Source organism: Dermacentor variabilis, chromosome 6, assembly GCF_050947875.1.
Source record: "Dermacentor variabilis isolate Ectoservices chromosome 6, ASM5094787v1, whole genome shotgun sequence".
Taxonomy (NCBI): Eukaryota; Metazoa; Arthropoda; class Arachnida; order Ixodida; family Ixodidae; genus Dermacentor; species Dermacentor variabilis.
Window position 1 is genome coordinate 77543443 of NC_134573.1, and position 21685 is coordinate 77565127.

The 21685-nt window shown below is 45.2% G+C and overlaps 1 protein-coding gene across 3 annotated transcripts in view; it reads left to right on the top strand.

Moving 5' to 3' along the window:
* LOC142584882 (S1 RNA-binding domain-containing protein 1) overlaps positions 1–21685 on the top strand; it is a 110727-nt gene that overhangs the window by 32945 nt on the left and 56097 nt on the right. For all 3 annotated transcript variants that reach the window (XM_075695206.1, XM_075695205.1, XM_075695207.1), the window contains exons 7-12: positions 789–936; positions 2044–2140; positions 3714–3873; positions 5500–5711; positions 13386–13543; positions 20461–20551. In XM_075695206.1, coding sequence (XP_075551321.1) covers positions 789–936; positions 2044–2140; positions 3714–3873; positions 5500–5711; positions 13386–13543; positions 20461–20551 — 866 coding nt within the window. The remainder of the gene's footprint in view (positions 1–788; positions 937–2043; positions 2141–3713; positions 3874–5499; positions 5712–13385; positions 13544–20460; positions 20552–21685) is intronic.

Consider the following 21685-nt stretch of genomic DNA (forward strand, 5'->3'; position numbering starts at 1 on the left):
TGTCTACTTGGCTACTACCTCTCCGGCATTGGCGAGAAGGCAAAGGAAGACAGCAGAGGGGTGCACGAAGCTTGCGATGAAATGCACGAAGGCATGCCGGCACGTTTGGGATGTTTGGCACAAGGGCAGGTCTGGTAAAGAAGCTGGGGGTAATTTTCTTCTTTATATGTCGGAGCCCTCCCCCTCCCCCCCCCCCCCCTTTTTTTTTTTGTTGAGGCAATGCGATGAAGCACGAAGTGCATGGCACAAAGTGGGTGAGCGAAGTGGCTCGCACTTTTTTTTTTGAGGATTTTGTATCTTTTTCTTTCGGCGCACATACCCAGTAGCCAGATTTAATTTTTATAACTCATAATGTGCATAGAAGCATTGTAGTAAGTGGTTTATTTTACCATACAACAAATACAATAGTTGGCTGTGCATCGACTATTCATTGTTATATCCAATATATTGTTAAAACAGGCATCATTGTAAATGTGTTTGACTGTCTTGAGACTGTATTGTAAGTGGACTGCACTGTAAAGGTGCGGGCCTTCTGAGTGGAAAGAGCAGACTTTTTAATGGGGAACGGACGAGGCCTTCAAACAAGAGAGTCGGCACGTCAGCTTGTCCGCTGCTTTCATCTCACGTATGCTGCGAGTTACATGTTTGTAACTCTGCACACACCGCTCCATGTATTGGACGATCTGCTTGGAACAAGCATTTTGACATGCACTAATATGCTGCTTGTGTGGGCCTCTGCAGACTCGTCTAGCGAGTCATTCTCATTGTTATTTGCTCCTTTCTCGTAGTTTGCCCCATACAAGGAGTCCAAGGGTCGCTCCCTGGCTCAGAGGGCCAAGAATCTGGGCCTCGAAGAGACGGCCCAGCAGATTCTTCAGGGAGAGGCCACGGTCGACTCCATCAACCCCGAGAGCCTTGTGAAAGCTGACGTGAAAGGTTGGGAAAGCTTCTTCTTGCATTCTTGAAATAATGAGCTAGAGAAAAGCCTTTACTTGCCATGTTTGCACTAATGCACGGACAATATTAATTTTCTGGGAAGTGGAGTAGTTAGTCGGCGCCTGTGTGCCCTGTGTCTTCCTTCCATGTCTTTTGTGCTGCTGGACCATTCCCAACTTGCACTTCTCGCATTCCTCGTGGATACCAGATTGCCTCCAAGAAGAGGCTGGTTGCTCGAGGCCGAGCATAAAGCAATGTGTCATTGCTTCAGATAGTTATACATAATTGTTTATTTATATTATTCTTGTCCACCTAAGTTTCTGCAATGCCAGTGAAATCTAAGCGCATCGGCATTTCTGCTTGCCACCGGCATCGGAATAGAAGTGCCACTGCCATGAATTGAATACCTTGTAGTGAAATGTCATAGCCATTGAACCACAGTGACTAGATGAGCATCTCTGCTGGGCATGCCGTCATGAAGCTTGTCAATGCTGGTATGATTGCCAAAGAGAAAGATATAAGAGACAGGAAATGTAGGGAGTAGAACCAGATGCCTCTTTGATTTGCTACCCTAAGCAAGGTAAAAGGTATTTGGGGATGGTAAAAAAAAAGCAAGGTGAGAAACTACTGAGGCTGTCGCTTTGTCGGGAAGAGCACATCGAAATGCTGTCACTCACTGAGGTCTGTTGACTTCAGGAGCTGCAGTAACGCACGTGTTGCGCTGTGTGTTTCAGGGTCACGGTCCAGGTACTTTTGTCATTGTGAATGGTCTTTAATCCCTCATAGCAGATACCGAGAAGAGACCGATGCATGGAGATTCTCATAGCAGAGACCGATGATCATAGCAGAGACCGATGCATAGGAGATTCTCAATAGAACTCCTCACACCCACAAGTATTGCACAAAGGTCAAACAAGAAATGAATAGCTCTTTGTGAATGCCACACCTGGCCACATGGAACACAGTGATCATAGTGTGCTCACGAACAGTGGACGTATGAGCTATCATCGTGACAAAGATTGATACCTTTGATAAGATTTTCTCACTCATTACAGGGTTTGGGGCATCAGTAACCACTAATCTACATGGCACTGTCATTTATTCCAGGGCTACAGTCGGCAAAAGAGGTCATGCTGGGTTGGCAACACATTCTGGCTGATGTCCTCTCCAAGGACAGGATGGTCCTTGACTACCTGGCCAACATGTAAGGAGTGCATCCTTTTTCACACTTGTATTTATTTACTAATTTGACGGCCGTAAATTGGACATTGGTTCATTTGACCTGTATTTTAAACCGGCTGTGTTTAACCCCAGTAAAGCGCAACATATAATTTCGTATGCAATGAGTGATGCTTCATAATGCTGGTTTAAATGTGAAAAAACTAAGACAAACACGATGGAACAAAGTTTCAGTTGTGGATAGCTCAGCAAGTCAGTTGTAAATTAGTTATTTACCATAATAAATAATTTCCAATTCAAATAGCATGTCATAGTTGATAAAGTCGTCCTAATTCTCCCTCTTGTGAAATGATGTTTGGACTTTGGGGTTCAAAAGACAAGAATAATACCTGAAAAATGCTGTATTTACTCTCTTGTAATGAGCCCTCCATTGCAACATTCACCCATTTTTTTTGGGGGGGGGGGGCGAAATAGAACATGCACTGCTCTAGAATATAATGTGCACCCTGATTTTCATAATTTCGATACTGCGGAATTGAATGCCCTCGATTGTTTCCTTACCAGGTTCTGATATTAAGAGAGAAAATTAACAATTTGTGGTTCTTTAGAAAAACAGAATTCAATGAAGTAGAATACTTTGATGTAATATTGTGTAATACTTTCATATCGCAAAGCAAGACACAAAATTTGGAGGACACTTAAGCTTTGCCTTTAAGAGTGGAACGCGATAGAATTCAAAGATCCCCGACTGCTTCTCACGTTTCCCAGCAACTGCAGCATATGTAACCATAATCTTTACTGGGAAATGCTGGCGATGAACGTTTGTTGTTTTTGCATAACAGAATTATGTTTTTTCGTGTATTCAAATTACAATCTGATGCTATCGTGTGTGTAGGTTGTGTATAAGTCGTACTTTACAAGTTTTCTACGTATTTTAGCTTGTGAAATTCAATTAGATCAGTAACTTCCTCGCTCCATATGGAGGGCCTGGGTATGCGTGGTTTGAAAATCTTTTTGTCGAAAAGACTTTCGACGCTGGCCGCTGACGCGGGATACGACCGCTAGGTGCCGCCGGATTTGCTGCGACGTGGGACAACGCTATCACATTAATAATGGCATGGAAAGCATCGCAGATATGAACCTATTTATCACTGAGCGAGCAGAGTGGCACGATTCTTTGACCAGTGTCCACGGTATGCATATTGGCGGCATAATGGTACACAAATGCTACATAATTTAATGTAACCTCGGGTCCACACATTATAGTTGTAATAAATGTAGTAGTTATTCCGTACTGAAGCCGCAGATCACAAGCAACTCCACTGTGAAACACAGAGTGAGGCTTCTGTGACCGCACTACATGTGTAACTACTGCAGTGTTGCAAATTAGTTCATTACCATGATAAATCATTTCCAACTCAAATGACATTGCATAGTGAACCGAACAGAGTGTAAACCTCTTAAATCATACCTACATAATGCGCTCACAAGTGCACCATCGCCTATCGCCAGCACATATTGGTTGCGCTGACGAGTGACGATTACTACAGTACTTTTTCTTTTTTCTCTCCCTCTTCACGCGACTTTCACGAAACCAGGGCTAAGTCTCCTGGCATCCTCTTGACGGCCAGCAAGAGCGCCTCAGCAGCCAAGCTGGAACGGCAAGCCTTTGCCGATGGCACGCCAGGAATCTGTGACAAGAAGTACGACAACTATGCCAACTTCTCCAGGGACGTGCGGTCGGTGCAGCCTCACCAGGTACGTGGTGGCAACTTTACAGAATGCATTGAATCTCAAGTTTTGTTCTTGTGCACCGTCAGCAAGTTTTCCAGAAGGAAAAGCCCTGTTTTGTCTTTCTTCAGGCAGGCTTGGGCAAGCCTGCAGTGAAGTTTCACCTTGGCTAAATTCGTTAAACAGTACTACTGCAAAAGTCCACTGAAAGTAATGTATGATCCAGAGATATGCAACATGCAATAACTTTTAGGGCCGCACTACTGATGAGACAAAAACATATTCTCACACAACACCGTATTTGCAGTTAAATAGGAAGTCAACAAACTACTAAAAACCCGCTCTGTAAAGACAGCAATTACTGTCTGGTGGTTAGATCAAATGTCAAACACTGTACTGGAGTAGTTGTAGCCATGAATCACAGTAACAACATGTGTTATTTTCGTCTGGCACATAGGCCAAAACTTTGATAATGGCCTCTTTTTGGGGGACTCGCAGCCTTCAATCAGTTTTCGCACCAGCCTTCTACATATTGAAATAACCTCACAAGGTATCGATACATCACAAATCAGCGTCCTCGAACATGAGTGTGCCTTTGTCTACTTCCTCTTGGCTTTCGGCTTCATGAGCTGTGTCGAAATCAGCGACTGGCAGCGATTTGAACACTGTGATGGCAATCCTTTTTGCGCCACATGGCAGGTCCTGCAATGTAACTGTTTTCAGCGGCGGCATGCAGGGGTCGACATATGTAAATGCCACCGATGGACAATGCCACTTCAGTAGTGCACCGTCACAGCTTTTTGGACCTAGCAACCACAAAGAGCAATGCATCAAGTGGGAAGCTAATACATATGACCGTATGGATACTAAATGGACCTAGTGCTTCCGAGCATAAGTGAAACAGAACAGGAGCATGTCAACAAGGTTCAACTGTAAATGACTAGTGCATACAGCCAACTTCCGTTAATTCGACCTTGATGGGATTGATGAAATGATCAAATTATCAAATATTATCTATCTGTCTGTTCGTCCCTCCATCAATCTGTCCGTCCATCCGTCCATAAAAAAATATGTGGCATAGTCTTGTGGTAGGACTTTTGAGGCATTCACGTTTTATTTCATTTGAGCCTCACTAGATTTTTTTCCCTCTTCTTGCATGCCCTGGCGTCTTACTGCTATGGCATTCTGCTGCTAGCATGAGGTCGCGGGATCAATCACCGAATGAGGCAGACACATTTTGACAGTGGTAGAATGCAAATACATTTATCATACTTTGCATGCTTGTTAAGCAACCACATCTGCTCAAGATTAATTTGGAACCTCGACCACTACAGCGTCTCTCATAGGCAGTGTGTTACTTTGGATGTTACAGAAGCAATCAATGACTCAATTTATCCATAAACTAATCATAGATTCAATCAGTACATTAATTAACAAACTAATTAATAAAGAACTGAATAAATGACAGTGGGCTCATTAATAAGTTAATTAGTTTATCACTTTAACCATTTAATTCTCTAATAATTCAATTTTGAATTCAATCACCTAAATAAATGTTCATTTAATCAACCGATTAATAAGCTAATTAATGAATTAGTCATTCAGTTATTTGATAAGTCAATCAGCTAATGATTTATCTTCTCCTGGTGCCAGGTGCTGGCCATCAACCGCGGGGAGTCCCAGAAAGTGCTGACAGTGAAACTGGTGCTGCCGCCGCAGCTAGCACCAGGGCTGAAGCGCTTCTGTGAGTCGCGCCTCTGCAACATGGGCGTGAAAATGCAGGGCCAGACGGTGCAGCTGGTCAAAGACTCCATCGAGGATGCCTACAATCGGTTGTTGGAGCCCCATCTCCTCCGCAGCATAAGGTGGGTCACAGCGACTCTGACTTCACACAGCAAGTGAGCGAGTACCGTAGAGAGGGGCAAATGATCGCTAATTAATTAAAGAGCCACTCAAAAAAAAAAAAATATTGGAGGCACTAAAGAAACAAAATTGTTTCAGCTGTATTAGTGCGCTACCCTTTCGCAATACCAAAAATGCAAATCTTGAGAGGAATCTTGGTAAATCAGACATACCTGCTACTGTGCAGGCGTAGTGGCTTTGACGTGACGCTGCTAAGCCCGAGAGCACGAGATCAAATCCCAACTGCGGTAGCCGCATTTCGATGGGGGTGACGTGCAAGAACGCCTGTGCATTCGGTGCACGTTAGAGAACCCCCGGGTGGTCGAAACTGTTCCATAGTGGCTCACTACGGCGTGGCTCATAGTCATAGCGTGGTTCTGGCTTGTAAAACCCCAGAATTCAATAAAGTAAACGAGACTAGACACAAAAGCAAAAGGCGAGTCGCGTTCCCACCTTGAAGTTCTCGCATCAGCTCGTTGTGGCATCGTAGATTTTGAAAGGTCTGCTTCGCTGTAGTTAATCTTTTCCTATTGGTAAAGATAAATTGCATTACAATTCTAAAACAACAAACAACTAATTTCGCAAGTTTGAGAAGATATATAGTAGAACCTCGTTCATACGTTTTCTAAAAAGTTGCTAGAAAAAACATACTAACTGGGAAAACGTATGATCGAAAGTAATTTAAAAATTTGACGGACACAACTATTGTTGACATCTACGTATGCGAAGGTTCGTGTGGATCGTTGCAGCATGAGACGCCGGTGCACATTGAGCTGGTGATGCTCCGATGGCCTGAGACTCGTTTTGTTGTTTTGCTATTGCGTGGTGTTTTGAGAGGGCAACGGGAAACCGAAACGAAATCGAGCTGGTGGGTGACTGAAGCAAAGTGTGATGACCACACTGAGCTGCCTGTAGCAGGTAACGGCGGCATGTTTGGATTGTCGCCTACTAAAAGTGTGCAGTACGCTATTAACGGCACTATGCAACACACGCTGTAAAACAGATAGGTGACATTTGCTGTGAATGCGGCGTGCAACGTCCCGGGCCACGATTTGCTGGTGCCGGAATAAGAAACTGTGTGCGCTGGCATTTTCACGTGAGACGGGCGGCTATATACTCTTCTCGATCACATGCACCCTGCACCCTTTCTTGTTGACGTGGGATATAGCGGCCGGAAAGCGTATACGATCGCAGTCTGCAGCAGGAAACGGTGGTGCGTTTCGGTTATCACCTATTAAAAGCATGCGCTACGCTTCCGACGGCACCACACGCTGCAAGACAGATAGGCGAAGGTGCTTATCGCACTAAGTTTGGCAGTGATAGCTGTGAATGCCGCGTGCGACGATCCCGCAAAGGGTTTGTTAATGCCGAAATGAGAAACTGAGTGCACACTAGCACTTTCATGTGAGACAGGCGGGCAAGCATTGCGGTGAAGCTGCCGTGACGAGCAGCTACATACTGTTCTCAAATGCGCGCCCCTTGCGCATTTTGTTGTTTACATGGCTCTAGTAGCTGGAGAACGCATCATACAATTGCAGTTTGGCAGCGTACTGTACGTTGATGCCAAAAAATTGTGTTCTGGGAACGTATGAACCAGAAAAAAATTAACGGAACTCAATTGGTCATGTTTTGTGTTCTCAATTGCAAACGTTGGCACCAGAAAAACGTAATGAGAATGCATCAAGGGGTTCTAGTTTACGCAGGTACAACAACCCAAATACAAGAAAAAAATATTACCAGGAAATTTGTGACAGCACACTGATGTACTCACACTGGTGTCTCAGTGTGTATTTCATGAAGTGTAATTTTCTTTTGTAATAATCAACCTAGCTAGTACAGAAAATTACCGAAAATAGAGTTTTGAAAGAATACTTTATCAATCTAAACATATTTATTGTTTCTCTTTAGTGTGTCCTTAAGTGGAACTTGCACCACTTCTTAAGGCTGCCATTTTTGCTATATGTATCTATCCTGAGCATGTCAGAGAAGTAAGATTAAAATGAAATCTGATAATTAATGCATGCAAACTCAAATTATTTGTCGCAGAAACCCTGAAATGCCAGCAAAATGCAAGTTACCTTTGACTTAAACGCTTGCAGGTCTGGGTTCCACATTTCACTCTCCCATAACGTAGAACTGCGGCAAGCAGTGGCAACAGGGTATTGACATTACGTAGCAAACGTTGGCATGCCATTTGACAAGGCCGTTCAGCTTGTTTGTGGAATTGTATCTATGGTTACAACTCTTCCTGCATGGCTGTCACGATAATTAGGCATTACAGTCGAACCTGACTAGGTTGAACCCATTTACATCTAATTGCCCTCTATATCAGACAATTTCTGAACATTGTGTGCAGTCAATCCAGCCTATAACAAACCTCGATATGAATGAATTCCTCGATATTCTGAAGTTTTTTTATTCGTCGCCGTTACTCCATAGAAGCACATGTAATTGTAAACTCTATGTAACAAAGTGGCGGCGGGAGACACCCTGGAAATAACGAACTCCCCCAGCTGACCATCTAGTGATTTTGCCCCAAATTTTATTTTAGCACGAGCAGCAGCCGCATGCATCTCCTGCAGTTGCCTCGCCGATGAGGGAGTGCATATGGTGTCATTGCGCTTAGCGCGCATGTAGCCCCGGCGACAGTGAGGCTTCCACAGAGTGCTGCGCCACTGGCGCAGAGAACAGGGAGGGACGACGCGGACGACGCTGGTCTGCGTGCGCATTGAGGCACCCCCTGCGTTTCTCGAGCCGGCAATGCGATTCTTACCGCTGCGGCCGCGTCCTTCTTTCTTCGTCCCTTCAAACCTCATCCTGCTGCTAATTCTAAGTAAGGTTGCTGCTGCTTGTTAATTCCTGGTGGCTGCGGCGGCGCGCCGGCAGCACCACTTCTTGGTTGCTGCAGGAGTCTCTACACTTCACCTTGTTGAGCTGAGACCAGGTGACACAACTAGTAGAAAAGGAACTGTAGCATGAGTGTTCTGTGCTGTACTTTCCGCAACTTATAAGTAGTGGTGTCTATTTGTATCTTTGCCATCATGCCGTTAGCGCCTCATTTTTGATGCCGTGCAAGCGTGTGAGTTGGCTTCTGTGTCACTATCGAAGAGATGTCGGATGAGGCGCTGGTGGAAAGTGTCCGATATCATAGTGACAATGACAGATCTTCGGAGGTCGATTCATCACATGCTTTGCCTTCTGCAAAGGAAGGGCTGGATGCCATTGACATTTCGCGCCGCATCTCGGTTTGCTAGACAATGATGGAGCAACATTGTGCTCCTTGAGGTTTTACGGGCATTCATTGTTGCCATCCCACACGAATAAGCAACAGAGCAAAATAAGTTTTTTGTCAGTAAATAAATTCATGCTGAAACTGCATATAACGAAGACCTCTTTGTAATGAAAATTTTCTAGCATTTGTCAATTTCAGTATATCCAGGTTTAACTGTAGTTACATTGAATATATATAGCAAAAGTTATGCTTACGTTCAACAAAAATAGCAGCGACTCCCAATGTATCGTATGTAAAGTGGCACAAAAGTGCCTCCAGAAGTTGGCTTCCCTTGTAACGGCAGGGAAACCCGCCGGCACATCCCAAAAGTAGTCTAGCCTGGCAGCGCGGCTCCATTCACCCGCTTTTCCTTCCGTGACCGCACCTTGTCGGGCGAGCCGTCAACACATCCTTGTAAAAAATGATACTGGCCTGCCTGCAGCGCTTGCTCAGACAGCCAATCAGAGGCTCTTGTGCCCTCGTCATGCAACTACAAGTTGTCTCGCCGCTTTTCTCGTTCATTATGTTTGCACCTTGTGGGCCTTCTCACACAGTGTTGCCGTGATGGCTAGCACGAAGTGACTGAATTTGCCTTTTGCCATGAAGCTTGAAATCATAAATTGAGTTGGGTGCGATGACAAGTCAGATGCTGCCACAGCATACAAGATTCTAAGGAGCACTCTCAGCACCATCTTGAAGAATAAGGGGGAATCGGGGCTAAAGCGGACAAAAGGCCTGGTGCCCGTGGCACCCAACACGTATGCACGGCCATGTATATAAGACATTGAGGCGACTGTATACAAGTGGTTCGTCTAAAATTGCTTCATATGTGCCGGCCTCTGCTTGCCCAGTGAGGTATATAAAAATTCTGAGACTGCCATTGCTAATGTTGCCGAAGTTTTGGAGCGAGATGTGAGAATTTCCGGAAGCCGTTGACAGATGAACGGTCGACGAGTTTGTAGGTGCGGATGATGGTGTCGTGACCACGGGAGAGCCTGAAAACGAAGGCTACATTGCCGACATCATACCGAGCAAAAGTGAAAACGGGTGGAATGAGCAAAGCAACGACGATCCTTTGCCCACATCCTCCGAGGTGTTTGGTGCGCTTGCACTTTTCCGGTACTTCTGCGCAAATGTGGAAGGTTGCGGCCTCAGCTGCTCCGACTCTTTAGACAATGTGGAGAAGTGCGTGTGTCACAGGCAACGAAATTGCCCAAGCAGAAGAAAATACAGGACTATCTTATGCAAAACTAAGCTAGTTTCATCAATAAAGTGATTTTACAAATGGTATGTGCATTTATGACGTCCGATTCTTTAGCAGGCTTATATTGAATTATGCTATATATCGAACTGATAGGCATTTTTTGGCAAGTTCTATATAGCCGGGTTCGACTGTATATACATACAGAGAAGGCAGAGGTGTTCAGCATAGTGGTCGCACAAGCAATAATATGGTAGTATCAGGCTTTTGACAAGGAAACTTATTTTGCTGCCCAATGAAGACTAATATCTTTGTTGAAGTATTGACTCTAACTTGGGGCGTCCCTTGTTTAATCACTGATAATTGTGATGAGGTTCTTTAGTTATAGATGTCGCTACTTAGGCATAGCCTGAGTGCGATGTCAGAACACGAAGCCGTTTTGGTAGGAAAAATAAAAATGTACATTATACAGCAAAGCACACAGGAAACCAGAACAAGTCTATCCTACTAGCACACAGTAATAACTCTGAACAAAAAATTCATTATCAGTTCATTCAGTGTCCTGAGAAAGTATCACTTTTCACTTCAGTGGCATCAGGCGTCACCCTCCAGCTTGATTTCGTTTTGATTTCTCGTCGCCCTCTTAAAACACCACTCATAGGAATACAACAGAACGTGTCTTCGGTGTCTCGTGCAGCAACGATCCACGTGACGCTTTGCATTAAGTAGATGTTAACAACAATTGAGTCTGTCACCATTTGTTTAGTTACTTCAGATCGTACATCTTCCCGCTTAGTACATTTTTCTCGTATTCTTTTTCTAAAATGTGTGAACGAGGTTCTACTGTACCTTGATGTTCCTTTTGGTGCTTTGCCCTTTGAGCAAGACTGGTACCTTTTATCCTACACACCACAAAATGCCTGCTTTGAAAGTTTCAAAGTTGGTATACAATAGAACCCATGTATAATGAACTCGATAGTATTGCGAAAAGTGGTTGTCATATCAGTAGTTCATTATCATGTCAACTCGCCCTTGAAAACTCACAAAAATCAACAACGCTTAGGCTGGTGTCAGCAGCTGCGATTTGACACTACTCTGGTCTGAACAATCAGATTTTCAATATCATCATTTTTGTTTCCAGCACTTTCCCACATCGACAGGTTTACATTAAAAATGTAATATAAGAAATGAAATGCAGCATCATAGCTATTTCAAAATGGCGCCCAACCAGTTTCATTAACCTGCAGTTTCGAAACCACGAGCACACTGCCGAAATTTTATCTTCAAGAGCTTGTGATAAATACAGTGGAACCCCGTTCATACGTTTTTCACCGGACCGGGGAAAAAAAACGTAACAGCCGGGAAAACGCAACAGTGAGGAAAGCTCCGAAAATGAATGAAAAAAAGTGCAGCTTCAACTATAGACAATTTATTTCCACAGAGTGCGCTTAGGACCTAAAAAAAAGTCCAGAATTGTGGCTTGCCGTTTCTTTCGCTCGCTAGAAATCACCACACGTTTCTCAATAGCCTGGAAGGCCGCATTGCTGTCAGCGTCGCTGTGAGGTGCGACGTACCTGCGGAGGAGGTCCAGAGCCGCAACGGCTTTTCGAAAGCTACGATTTGGCAACTCCCCGGCATCATGCGGCTCTTGCATCGCAGTCTGCGACTTCACTCGCGACCGAGATCCCAACGATCTCGGCGATGCTCTGACACTCTGACGTCCCGACAACAACATCCACGGCGACGTAGTCGTCGTATGTGACCGCCATTTTGGCTTTTGGCGAGTTTTGGCCGGGCTTGGCTATGGAGCTGGCTGCAAGAAGCCGCACGCCAATTCGATGGCGGCCTCTCGAACTGGCGTGCGGCTTCTTGCAGCCAGTTCCATAGCCAAGCCCGGCCAAAACTCGTCAAAAGCCAAAATGGCGGTTGGAGCGCGTTGCCTACTTTAGCCCAGGCGGGTTCGGGGGGCTAAGTTGCGACGTATCATGCGGGAACGTTTTCACAGCTACGACGTAACAGCGGGGTTCCTTATACATTGGATCCTATGGAAGCTATGCCGGGACCGGATGAAAACGACGTAGCAGCCGGGAAAACGCAGCAGTGAGGAACGTAACAGCGGGGTTCTACTGTATGTCACTTGTGGTAACAAAGCATTCCAGTTGGCTGGAAGCGGAAACTACTGTAACATGCAAGCACTTTTGCAAAGGTGCCACTATGGCTGCAGCATTGTCCACATGCGTGCCGAGATTTTACGCTTTCTATGTTGCTTCTACAGAAAAAGTGTGAAGTTCGAAAGGGGGAATGGCATCACGAACCGTTATCAGCAGCGACGTAACTGAAACGTCAACAAACTGCAATCTTCTGATAATGGTGTAACTGCCTACTCTTTCTAACATTGCGTGATAGTGGCACGTCGGGCCGCATTCGCGCCAACTAGAGCCTTGTGAATATTGACAGCAGTGATAAGATGGCAACACTTGAGCAGCCGTTGTTACAAATTAGGCCGAATTGTCCAAGTAGCCATAGGGCATGTGGTGCAGCATGGAGAACTGCTCAAAAACGGTACTGTCATTGTGGCCCTCAAGATTTCATGCAGTGTTGCTCGAAGAACTGCTCAAAAGCCAGTGCCGCCCTCATGGCCTCTGACTCGCCACCAGTGATCACACCGGTGCTATTTCGGAGGCCACGGCCACCTTGTGCTGTACGGCCTTGCCCTGATGCACGCTGGAACCATGCCTTAGCATGCCATACCTTAGCATAGTTCCATACCCTAGCATGGTTGAGAGGGAGTGACTTTCCTTGTGGCTTTTGGAATTGCTCATTTCAGCAGTCGTGTCTTCATTGTGGTTGGACTGAAGGGGAAGCCGTGATATGTGTGTTCAATCGGTCGGGCTTTCGTGCTTCGGAACTTCAAGTGCGCCCTCTTTGTACTGCGACCAGGTTTGAAGTGTTTGTTGTAACAGTACAGCACTGTTAAGAATGCTTGTTGTCTCTGGACGCAGTTTCGATAGGCAGGGTCAAAAAATCATAAATGCATTGAAATGTGGTTGTTATAACCTATAAATTGTTATATCTGGAATCGTTATAAGGGAGTTCGACTGTACACCTTGCCTAACGTGCTCATCCACTTAGCTCAGCATAGTGTACACGTATGTCTCTGCGCAGGTCGCAGCTTACCAAAGAGGCCGAGAAGGAGTCTGTGAGTGTATTTCGCTGCAACCTTCGCCAGCTGCTGCTCACCCCTCCGGTCAGGGGTCATGCTGTGCTAGGAATCGACCCCGGGTTCAAGCACGGCTGCAAGCTGGCTGCAGTCTCGGCTAATGGTGGGTCTCCTGCACACGCCCACACCGCTGTGTTCACAGGACTGCAACTGTTGCGTTTATTTTCTAGGGAAGGGTTTCTCAATGATGTACCTACTTGTCACAGACATCTTAGCGTACTGAGAGGTTATTATCAACTCCCTTGGGCTAGCTATTCGTATTTTTTAAATTGTAATAGCAATTACATGGACACTCCAAGCGCATTTCTGTCATCGCCGTGATGTTCTGCGTAAAGTCCAAACACACTAACCTTGTCCCCGGGCGCCATATGTTGTATGTGTGAGTGAAAGCTTGGGAGGGCCAGCCCACGATCGCGACTCAGTCTTGTTCACGCAAGGGAGAAAGGCGGGGCGGAAGCATACCCTCTTCTCTTGCATGCCTGGCTCGGGGGTAAGGTGAGGGAGGGAGGAAGAGGGGTCTCATTTCACTCTGGCGGATGTGGTTTATGGCGCAGCTTTGCGGGTGCTGTATATTGAAGGCGATCTGCGACATGAGCAAAGTGCGTGCCCGCGCGCGCCTGGTTTTCAAAGCGATCTGCGATGTTGGCAAAGTGCACCTAGTGCTGGCAGTTTCGCATGCGTTGTGCTTTCGGCGTTTCATTCACGTTGAAGCGAGGGACAGCCCGAAGATCAATTTGCTCGCTGTTGCTGCCGTGATTCCTCACTCCAGCGTTTTGACAGCGAGTTTCCCCAGTCATCGAGCAAAATGTGTTCATGTTTACCTGTGCGTGTGTGACACCGCACTTATTAATTCAGTTAGTAAGCAAATGTTTACAAGTTTATACAGCCGATGAAACTACTGTCTTCACATCATATAGCTGCCTTCTGATTTGCTATCAAAATCGATGCTTCGCCTTTCAGGCGAAACTGTGACGTTTTAAAACTTAATTTTTGGGAAAACGTTACTTGTGCAGGAAATAGGACACCCTGCTGGAATCACAACTAAGATTGTGCTTTACTTTTTTGTGACAATCTGAAAAAAAAAAAAGAACACACTTAATAGAAAAAGGAAACACCTCCAGACACGTTTTTCTTCTTTAGAGAAAAGGTACTGCTGAAGGTGCTATTTTTCTTTAATGTTTTGTTCTTAATTATCTTTAGAATGGGTGCCATAGATTACGTCATAGGCCACACAAACAAAAAAGTGCCCTTGAAGACCAAAACCTGCCTTCACCACTCGGAACATAGGGTCTTGCAAATTCTGCGTATGCCCTCTAGAATGTGCCACAAAGGCTCACATGCTTTGTATTTCTCTTGAGTTGATATCGTGGTAAACGTTCAACAACATGCTTGAGGAACACATTAGGTAGCCGTGACACACCTATGTCATGAAGTGTTTAATTTGCAAGAAGATTTTAAATATGCGTCATATGAACAGAGGTAGCAGCAATCAAATGCTGCCGATTGCACGCACTTCTATGTTCTTCCTCGTTTTCGTCATTCTGTATTTGAAGCTGTGCTGCCAAAAAACCATCCCAGACGATTCCCTCCGTGCTCTGCCCATCATAAGGCTGAGCTTGTGTATATTGCCTTGACCTCAAGACTCTTAATCGTGACCCATCATTGACTGCCTCATCTTGCCAGCCATGCAATGCAGTGGTAGTACATTGGCACCTCTCACAAGATTTCTCTGTTGTTGCTTTTTCTTGAAGCACGGCTTCATCATGATGTCTTAAGAAATCTTGTCAATGGTTATCGCATTTAAATGTGCGTAAAGTAGGAGGGTGCTAATATCATAAATTTTAATGCTGTCAAATAACGTTCTCACTATTCAGGTTGAATTTGAAAACTAAATACAGTCAACGTCCACGTCTTCAGACTCCGAATGGACCGTGAAAACATCAAACAAATTTGACAGTCCGCAATATCAAATGCATGCAGAAAACACGCCATTTTATAGGTATTTCTCAGATGGAGATGGTCAAGGACAGAGTATCACCTTGCACAAGTCTGCCAATGCATCAGTGCGGTGACTTTGAAAAGCGCCGGTCATAAAAATAAAGAAATTAAAATCCGACAGCAGGTACCACCAGCGTCACCGGTGCTATCTTGAGCTGGGTCGATGCTGCCTGTTACTGCCTTAGCGATGCAAAAAATCATTGATCCTATTTTGGATGGTGTTCCACTTGCACGCGATTATGTTTGCTTCAAGTTCAGCCAGGGCCATATCATCGCTGTACACAGATGACAGCATCATAAGTGCTCAGGTCAACTCGGAGCTCGTCGGCTGTGCAGGCTCTGGCTTCTCATCCTCAGGGTCAGAGTTATCCGAATTATGGGGCATGTTTGAATAATCAGGAGTCCGGAAAATCGGACAGTGACTGTATTAGAAAGATTTAAAAATTTTTTTTTGGTAGAATAGCAATACTTTAAACAAACCAAGTATATTGCTGGCAGTGCTTGAGATAATAGGGTTCTTTGTATTTATTTCATTATAATCTAATAATATGTGGCCGATTTGTGAATAATTTTGTGGTAATTTAGTGGCTGCTGGCGGAACTTAGCACATTAAGTATACTCCACCACTGGACGGCTAAACTAGGCTGTCTCATTTTTGTCGTTTCAGCCAGAAAAGTATGAAGTTTAAAAGGTAGAACGCCATTGCAAAGTTTATCAGCAATGACCGTTGACGAACCGCGATCTCCCAATAATTGCCTAGTAACGCCCGCTGACTCTTTGCAGCTTTGCATAACAGTGGCATGTTATACTGCGTTCATGCTGACTCGGGCCAGCAACGATAAACTAGCAATGCTTGAGCGGCCATTTGTCCGAATTGGTCCTAATCGTCCAAACAGCCATAGGGCATGCGGTGCCGCACGGAGAAAGGCATCGGTAGCAGGAATGACAACTAGCTCGGGAGCTCTGAAGTTGGTCATGACATGTCATGGCACAGGGCGACATGTTGTTTTGATGGCATGGTTTAATTGAGCTTTGTAAGCAGAAGGTGCCGTTTTCTCGGTTAGTGTAAAGAATTGGCAATTTTATTTGCTCGCAACAAATTTAGAGCCTCCTGCAACAAGTGCTCATTCCAGATTTTAAGCATTCGGCCTGGTCACAGCGCTGCTAGTTTGCTTTCAGACTCTGCACAGAGTTGAATTCCATTACAAGTGGTTAGATTAATTTCCAAGTCATGCAGTTACACTAATACAAGTACAGTCGAACCCGACTATATCGAACCCATTTTACATCGAATTAGCCTATATATCGAACAATTTCTGGTCAAGCTATAGTTACAATGAGTATATATAGCAAAAGTTCCGTTTACGTCGAACAAAAATAGCAGCGACTCATGATATATCGAATGTCAAACGGCGAGAAAATGCCCCCAGAAGTTGGCTTTCCCTCGTGGTGATGGGGAAACTCGGCGGCGCGGCTCCATCCAACCGCTCTCCCCTGCAAAAAGTGATCCTGGCCCACCCGCAGCGCTTGCTCAGACAGCCAATCAGAGGCTCTTGTGCCCTCATCGTGAAAGATGGCTAAAGTGCGAGTTGTCTCGCTGCTTTTCTGGTTCATTGTGCATGCGTCTTGTGGGCCTTGTCCCGCATTGTTGCCGTGATGAAGTGGCAGAATTCGCCTTTCGTCGTGAAGCTCGAAATCATAAATCGGGTCAAGCGCGGTGGCAAGTAGGATGTCCCCACAGCGTGCAAGATTCCAAGGAGCACTCTTAGCACGATCTTGAAGAATAAGGGGGAGATTAGGGCTAAAGTGGCCAAACTCACGACGCGGTACCCCTGACGCCCGACGCGTATGCACGGCCGTGTACAAGTGGTTCATCCGAAATTGCTTCAGCCGTGCAGGCTTCCGCATGCTCGGTGATGACGGTAAATTCTGATGAATACAACGAAGCCGTTGCCGGTGTTGCCGAAGTTTGGAGCGAGCTGTCAGAACTTCCGGGAGCTGTTTATGAATCAACGGTGGACAATTTCGTGAGTGCAAATGATGGTGTCGCGACCACGACAGAGCCCGAAAACGAAGACTACATTGCCGACATCGTACCGAGCACAAGTGAAATTGTGCACAATGAGGAAAGCAATGATTTTTTTGCCCACGTCCTCCGCAGTGATTGGTGCGCTCGCACTAGTCCGGTGCTTCTGCGCGAATGCGGAAGGTTGCGGCCTCAGCTGCTCCAAATCCTTAGACAATGTAGAGAAGTGTGTGCGTCACAGGCAGCGAAATTGCCCAAGCAGAAGAAAATGTAGGTCTATTTCATGCGAAACTAAACTAATTCCATCAATAAAGTGATTTTATAAATGGTATGTGCTTTTATGACATCCAATTATTTAGCAGGCTTATATCGAATTATGCTCTATATCGAACTGACAGGGGTTTTTTTGCGAGTTCGATATAGCCGGGTTCGACTGTAGTGACATTGCTTAAAAGAAAACCCTCGTCAAATTTCGGACACCCGTCTGAAGAAGCGCAACTTGGTCTGATTGGTTGTTATTTTATTGTCACGTTTCACTAGTGCTTGAGAATTCCTACAGGCGGCGGGCGTCTGCTGTGCTCCCAAGCCTCGAACACTGCGTACTGCGAGCACAAACAAGTGCGAGTAAGCAGACACGGATTACCTTATCGCAGGTATCAGCTGACTATAAAGAGAAAGGCACACCACGACTCGCGAACGGAACTCTCATTTGTTTTTTATCCCAAGACACACTAACCAAGTAACGTTACAGTTTTCAGCTTCACCGCAGAATATCTGTAGTTAGCTTCTGAAAGCAAGACAGACATTAGTCCACATTTATTGTGAGATGCTATATGTGTGGTATACCATATTTACTTGCATAATGATCGCACTCCTGAATTTTGTCGTCAAAATTTGATTTTCTTTTTCCCCGTGTAATGATCGCATCCCGAACTTTCCGCAGCGATATGTCGTGTGCCAAGTTTAACTAATGATGATTGTACTTACCATCTGTCGAATGCTGTCGAATGCGACTCGAACGACTCTTCAAGACATACCAAGCGGTCTGCACACATCAAACATTCTTAAGCAGATGCCAATTTTATTCCTTTCATCACTTTCCACACTTCCGTGAAAAAAAAAAAAAGCTACAACCAAACTTGTGGGCTTTTGTTATTATTATTTGTAGGCTTTTTAATGGTTGTGGTCAGCTACAACAAAAAAGGCGTCTTTCGATTCTTGTCTGCACTCGTGGGCACGCAACAAATCGCGAGTGGCAACGATAGTAGCCACGTTTACACTGATATGTTAGAAGTGTACCCTATTCATATGCCGACGCTTGTAACACAGCTAAGATATTCACCCACCCGTAGCGGAAACGTGCCGTATTAGGATAGTAGTGAAGACAAATGCCACAGTTTCCACAGCATATCTGCCATACCTGCCATGCCATGTACCAAAGTGGACATGGCTACGTTATTGCCGCATACTTGCCGATATTAACAATATTATTCATTACTGATATGGAAGAAACTGTTTCAATGCGCGTAATGTACTCATGAAAAGAAAACAATCGCGTTCGGCGCATTCGGCTTGCTCTGCCGGCCGCCATTTTTGCTTTGGTGTCCCGCACTGTTACAGCAGCAGCTGCCTGTTTGCTGACCTGTTGTCATCCTGCAGCAAATGTTGGATTAAAAAAAAAAATTTTTGCGGGAAATTTAACCTGCATAATGATCGCACCCCTGAATTTATGGCAATTTTTTTTTACAAGAAAGTGTGATCATTATGCGAGTAGATATGATACTACAACAGGAGTTTCAGTGCAGAGTTGCCTACGAAGGTTGAAAACCATCAAGGACCGTACCTGTACCAGTGGAGCAACGCCGCGAACAAGCACTTGCGCCTTTCGGACATCCGCTACACACAAACACCTTCGTTTTTTTAAGCCTCCAACTCGCTTGAAAGGCTCTTTGTCCTAAAAATATAAGATCTGATGCATCTTGCTAGGCAGGCCGGACATTGGCATGCACAGCGCAATGATTTGCTCGGTTTTGTCACTGAAATCCTTGAGACCGATCAAAATAAGGTAATCGGCAGCATGGACCGTTTGACTTCGACAAAACACTTCGATTCAACATCACAAAAGAGAAACGTGGCCACAGTTTCAAGCGAAGGAGCCACCATGAACCTGGATGTCGTGGCTATCTCTATTTGGACAGTGTTGCCAGCCCAAGTAGAAGATTCTGAAGTTGCCAATAGGCAGGGTCGGAAAATTATAAATGCACTGAAATGTGGTCGTTATAACCGTCAAATCGTTATGTCTGGGGTGGTTATAAGTGGGTTCGACTGTATTAGAAATTTCTGGTTCATTTTGTTCACAAAAGGTGTTTACATCCGGTGCATTAAAAATAATTGGTGGGTATGAAAAGGCGTAAAGCATGCAGGGTTTCTTGCATTCAGAATGCCTCTTGGACTTTTTACCTTGGCCCGCTACGCAATGCTCAGTGGTGTGTGCCAAAAAAAAATGAAAAAAAAAATGACCGTACTCTGAAGCAGGCATTGGTGATGCTGGAAGCAATGGCTTTTGTTGAGCCCAGTACTCAGACTGCAACGGCTGCAAGCACAGAGTGGAGTCTGGCGAGTGGCAAGCTTTTGGTTGCTTTGCTATTACCTCGTGCTAAAAGTGTGGACAAGTACGTCCATCCAGCGTTCGAAACCCAAAACAAGTCGAAAAGAACTTGCAATATGCTGCCACCTATGGAATACTGGCAAGAGCATCTGCTCTAATGGTGGCCGGCAAGAACCTACCACCTGCACTGCGTCCTACCCTGTTCCGGCCGGCTCTGCACCGGCTGCAGAAGCGAACGGTTTAAGTGCGCATCACCAGCAACACTTGCTCATTAAAATATTTTTTGTGTGTGTGTTTGTGTCTGTGTCATAGATTTCTTCATCCGCTGTCTTCCTGTCTCGTCCTAATTTAGTTTCTTTTGTGGCTCCCTGTCCCTGGCCCCATACAGGAAGTCTTCTTCAGCACGCTGTCATCTACCCTCACAGTGGCAGTAAGGGCCCAGCTGCGAATATCCTGAGGCAGATGGTCCTCGCACACCAGTAAGTCACTTGGGCTGCCAGTCACAAGCTTAAGGGAGTGGCTGACACTAGATATTTGTATTAATTTTATTTCTTTACTTGACAGCCATTGATCCAGTAACTATGCTATGGAGCCTCAATTCCCCGAGAGTGTGTCAAAACGCCGCCTAACTCGACGAGTTCAAAACCTGGGCCAAGTACAGCACGGCTTCAGACGTGAGAAAGGAGACTCTGTAAACCATCAAAACCTGTTGTGGGAGTCTTGTGACACCTGATATCACTGACACGTATAGTACACCCGCCGTGGTTGCTCAGTGGCTATGGTGTTGGGCTGCTGAGCACAAGGCCGCGGGATCGAATCCCGGCCACGGCGGCCGCATTTCGATGGGGGCGAAATGCGAAAACACCCGTGTGCTTAGATTTAGGTGCACGTTAAAGAACCCCAGGTGGTCAAAATTTCCGGAGTCCTCCACTACGGCGTGCCTCATAATCAGAAAGTGGTTTTGGCACGTAAAACCCCAAATATTATTATTATTATTACACGTATAGTACACACTGAAGCCATGTTAGCGAAAGCCGAGTCTATTCACCACTCAAAGGCACAAAAAGGGAGAGTGTGTCCCCCTGCGTTACGCATACCCTTGTTTCTTCCATCTTGTGTTCGTGTTACATAGGCGCAATTGTGGCTCTTATACATAGGGCAGAGTTCGTACTGCCCTTAGCGACTGCCTGCATAGTGACGTGACATTTCACTCTCGAATAGTTGCGCTTATGCAGTGTTCTACTTTAAAATTTTCCTGTTGCTTTTCATTCCGTGGGTATTATCACTCGTATTTAGGTGCACGTAATGAGCTGCATTTGGTCAAGATTAATCCGAAGCTCCCCCCACTACATTGTCCCCTCGTACCTCGTTTGTTGCTTTGAGACGCTAAACCCGATAATTTGATTTATTCACAAATCTCATGTCCCCAAGGCAAGTTGTGATTCTGGAAAAGGACTGTTCGAAATGATTTGAACAATACCGGGCATTTTTTTTAGTATACATATATATACAGAATTTTTAAAAATCGCCTGTGGTGTATAGCAGATAGTTGGATTACTAAAAGAGCCAGACATTACTTGCATGGTAAATCAAAGTTCATAATCTACTGATCA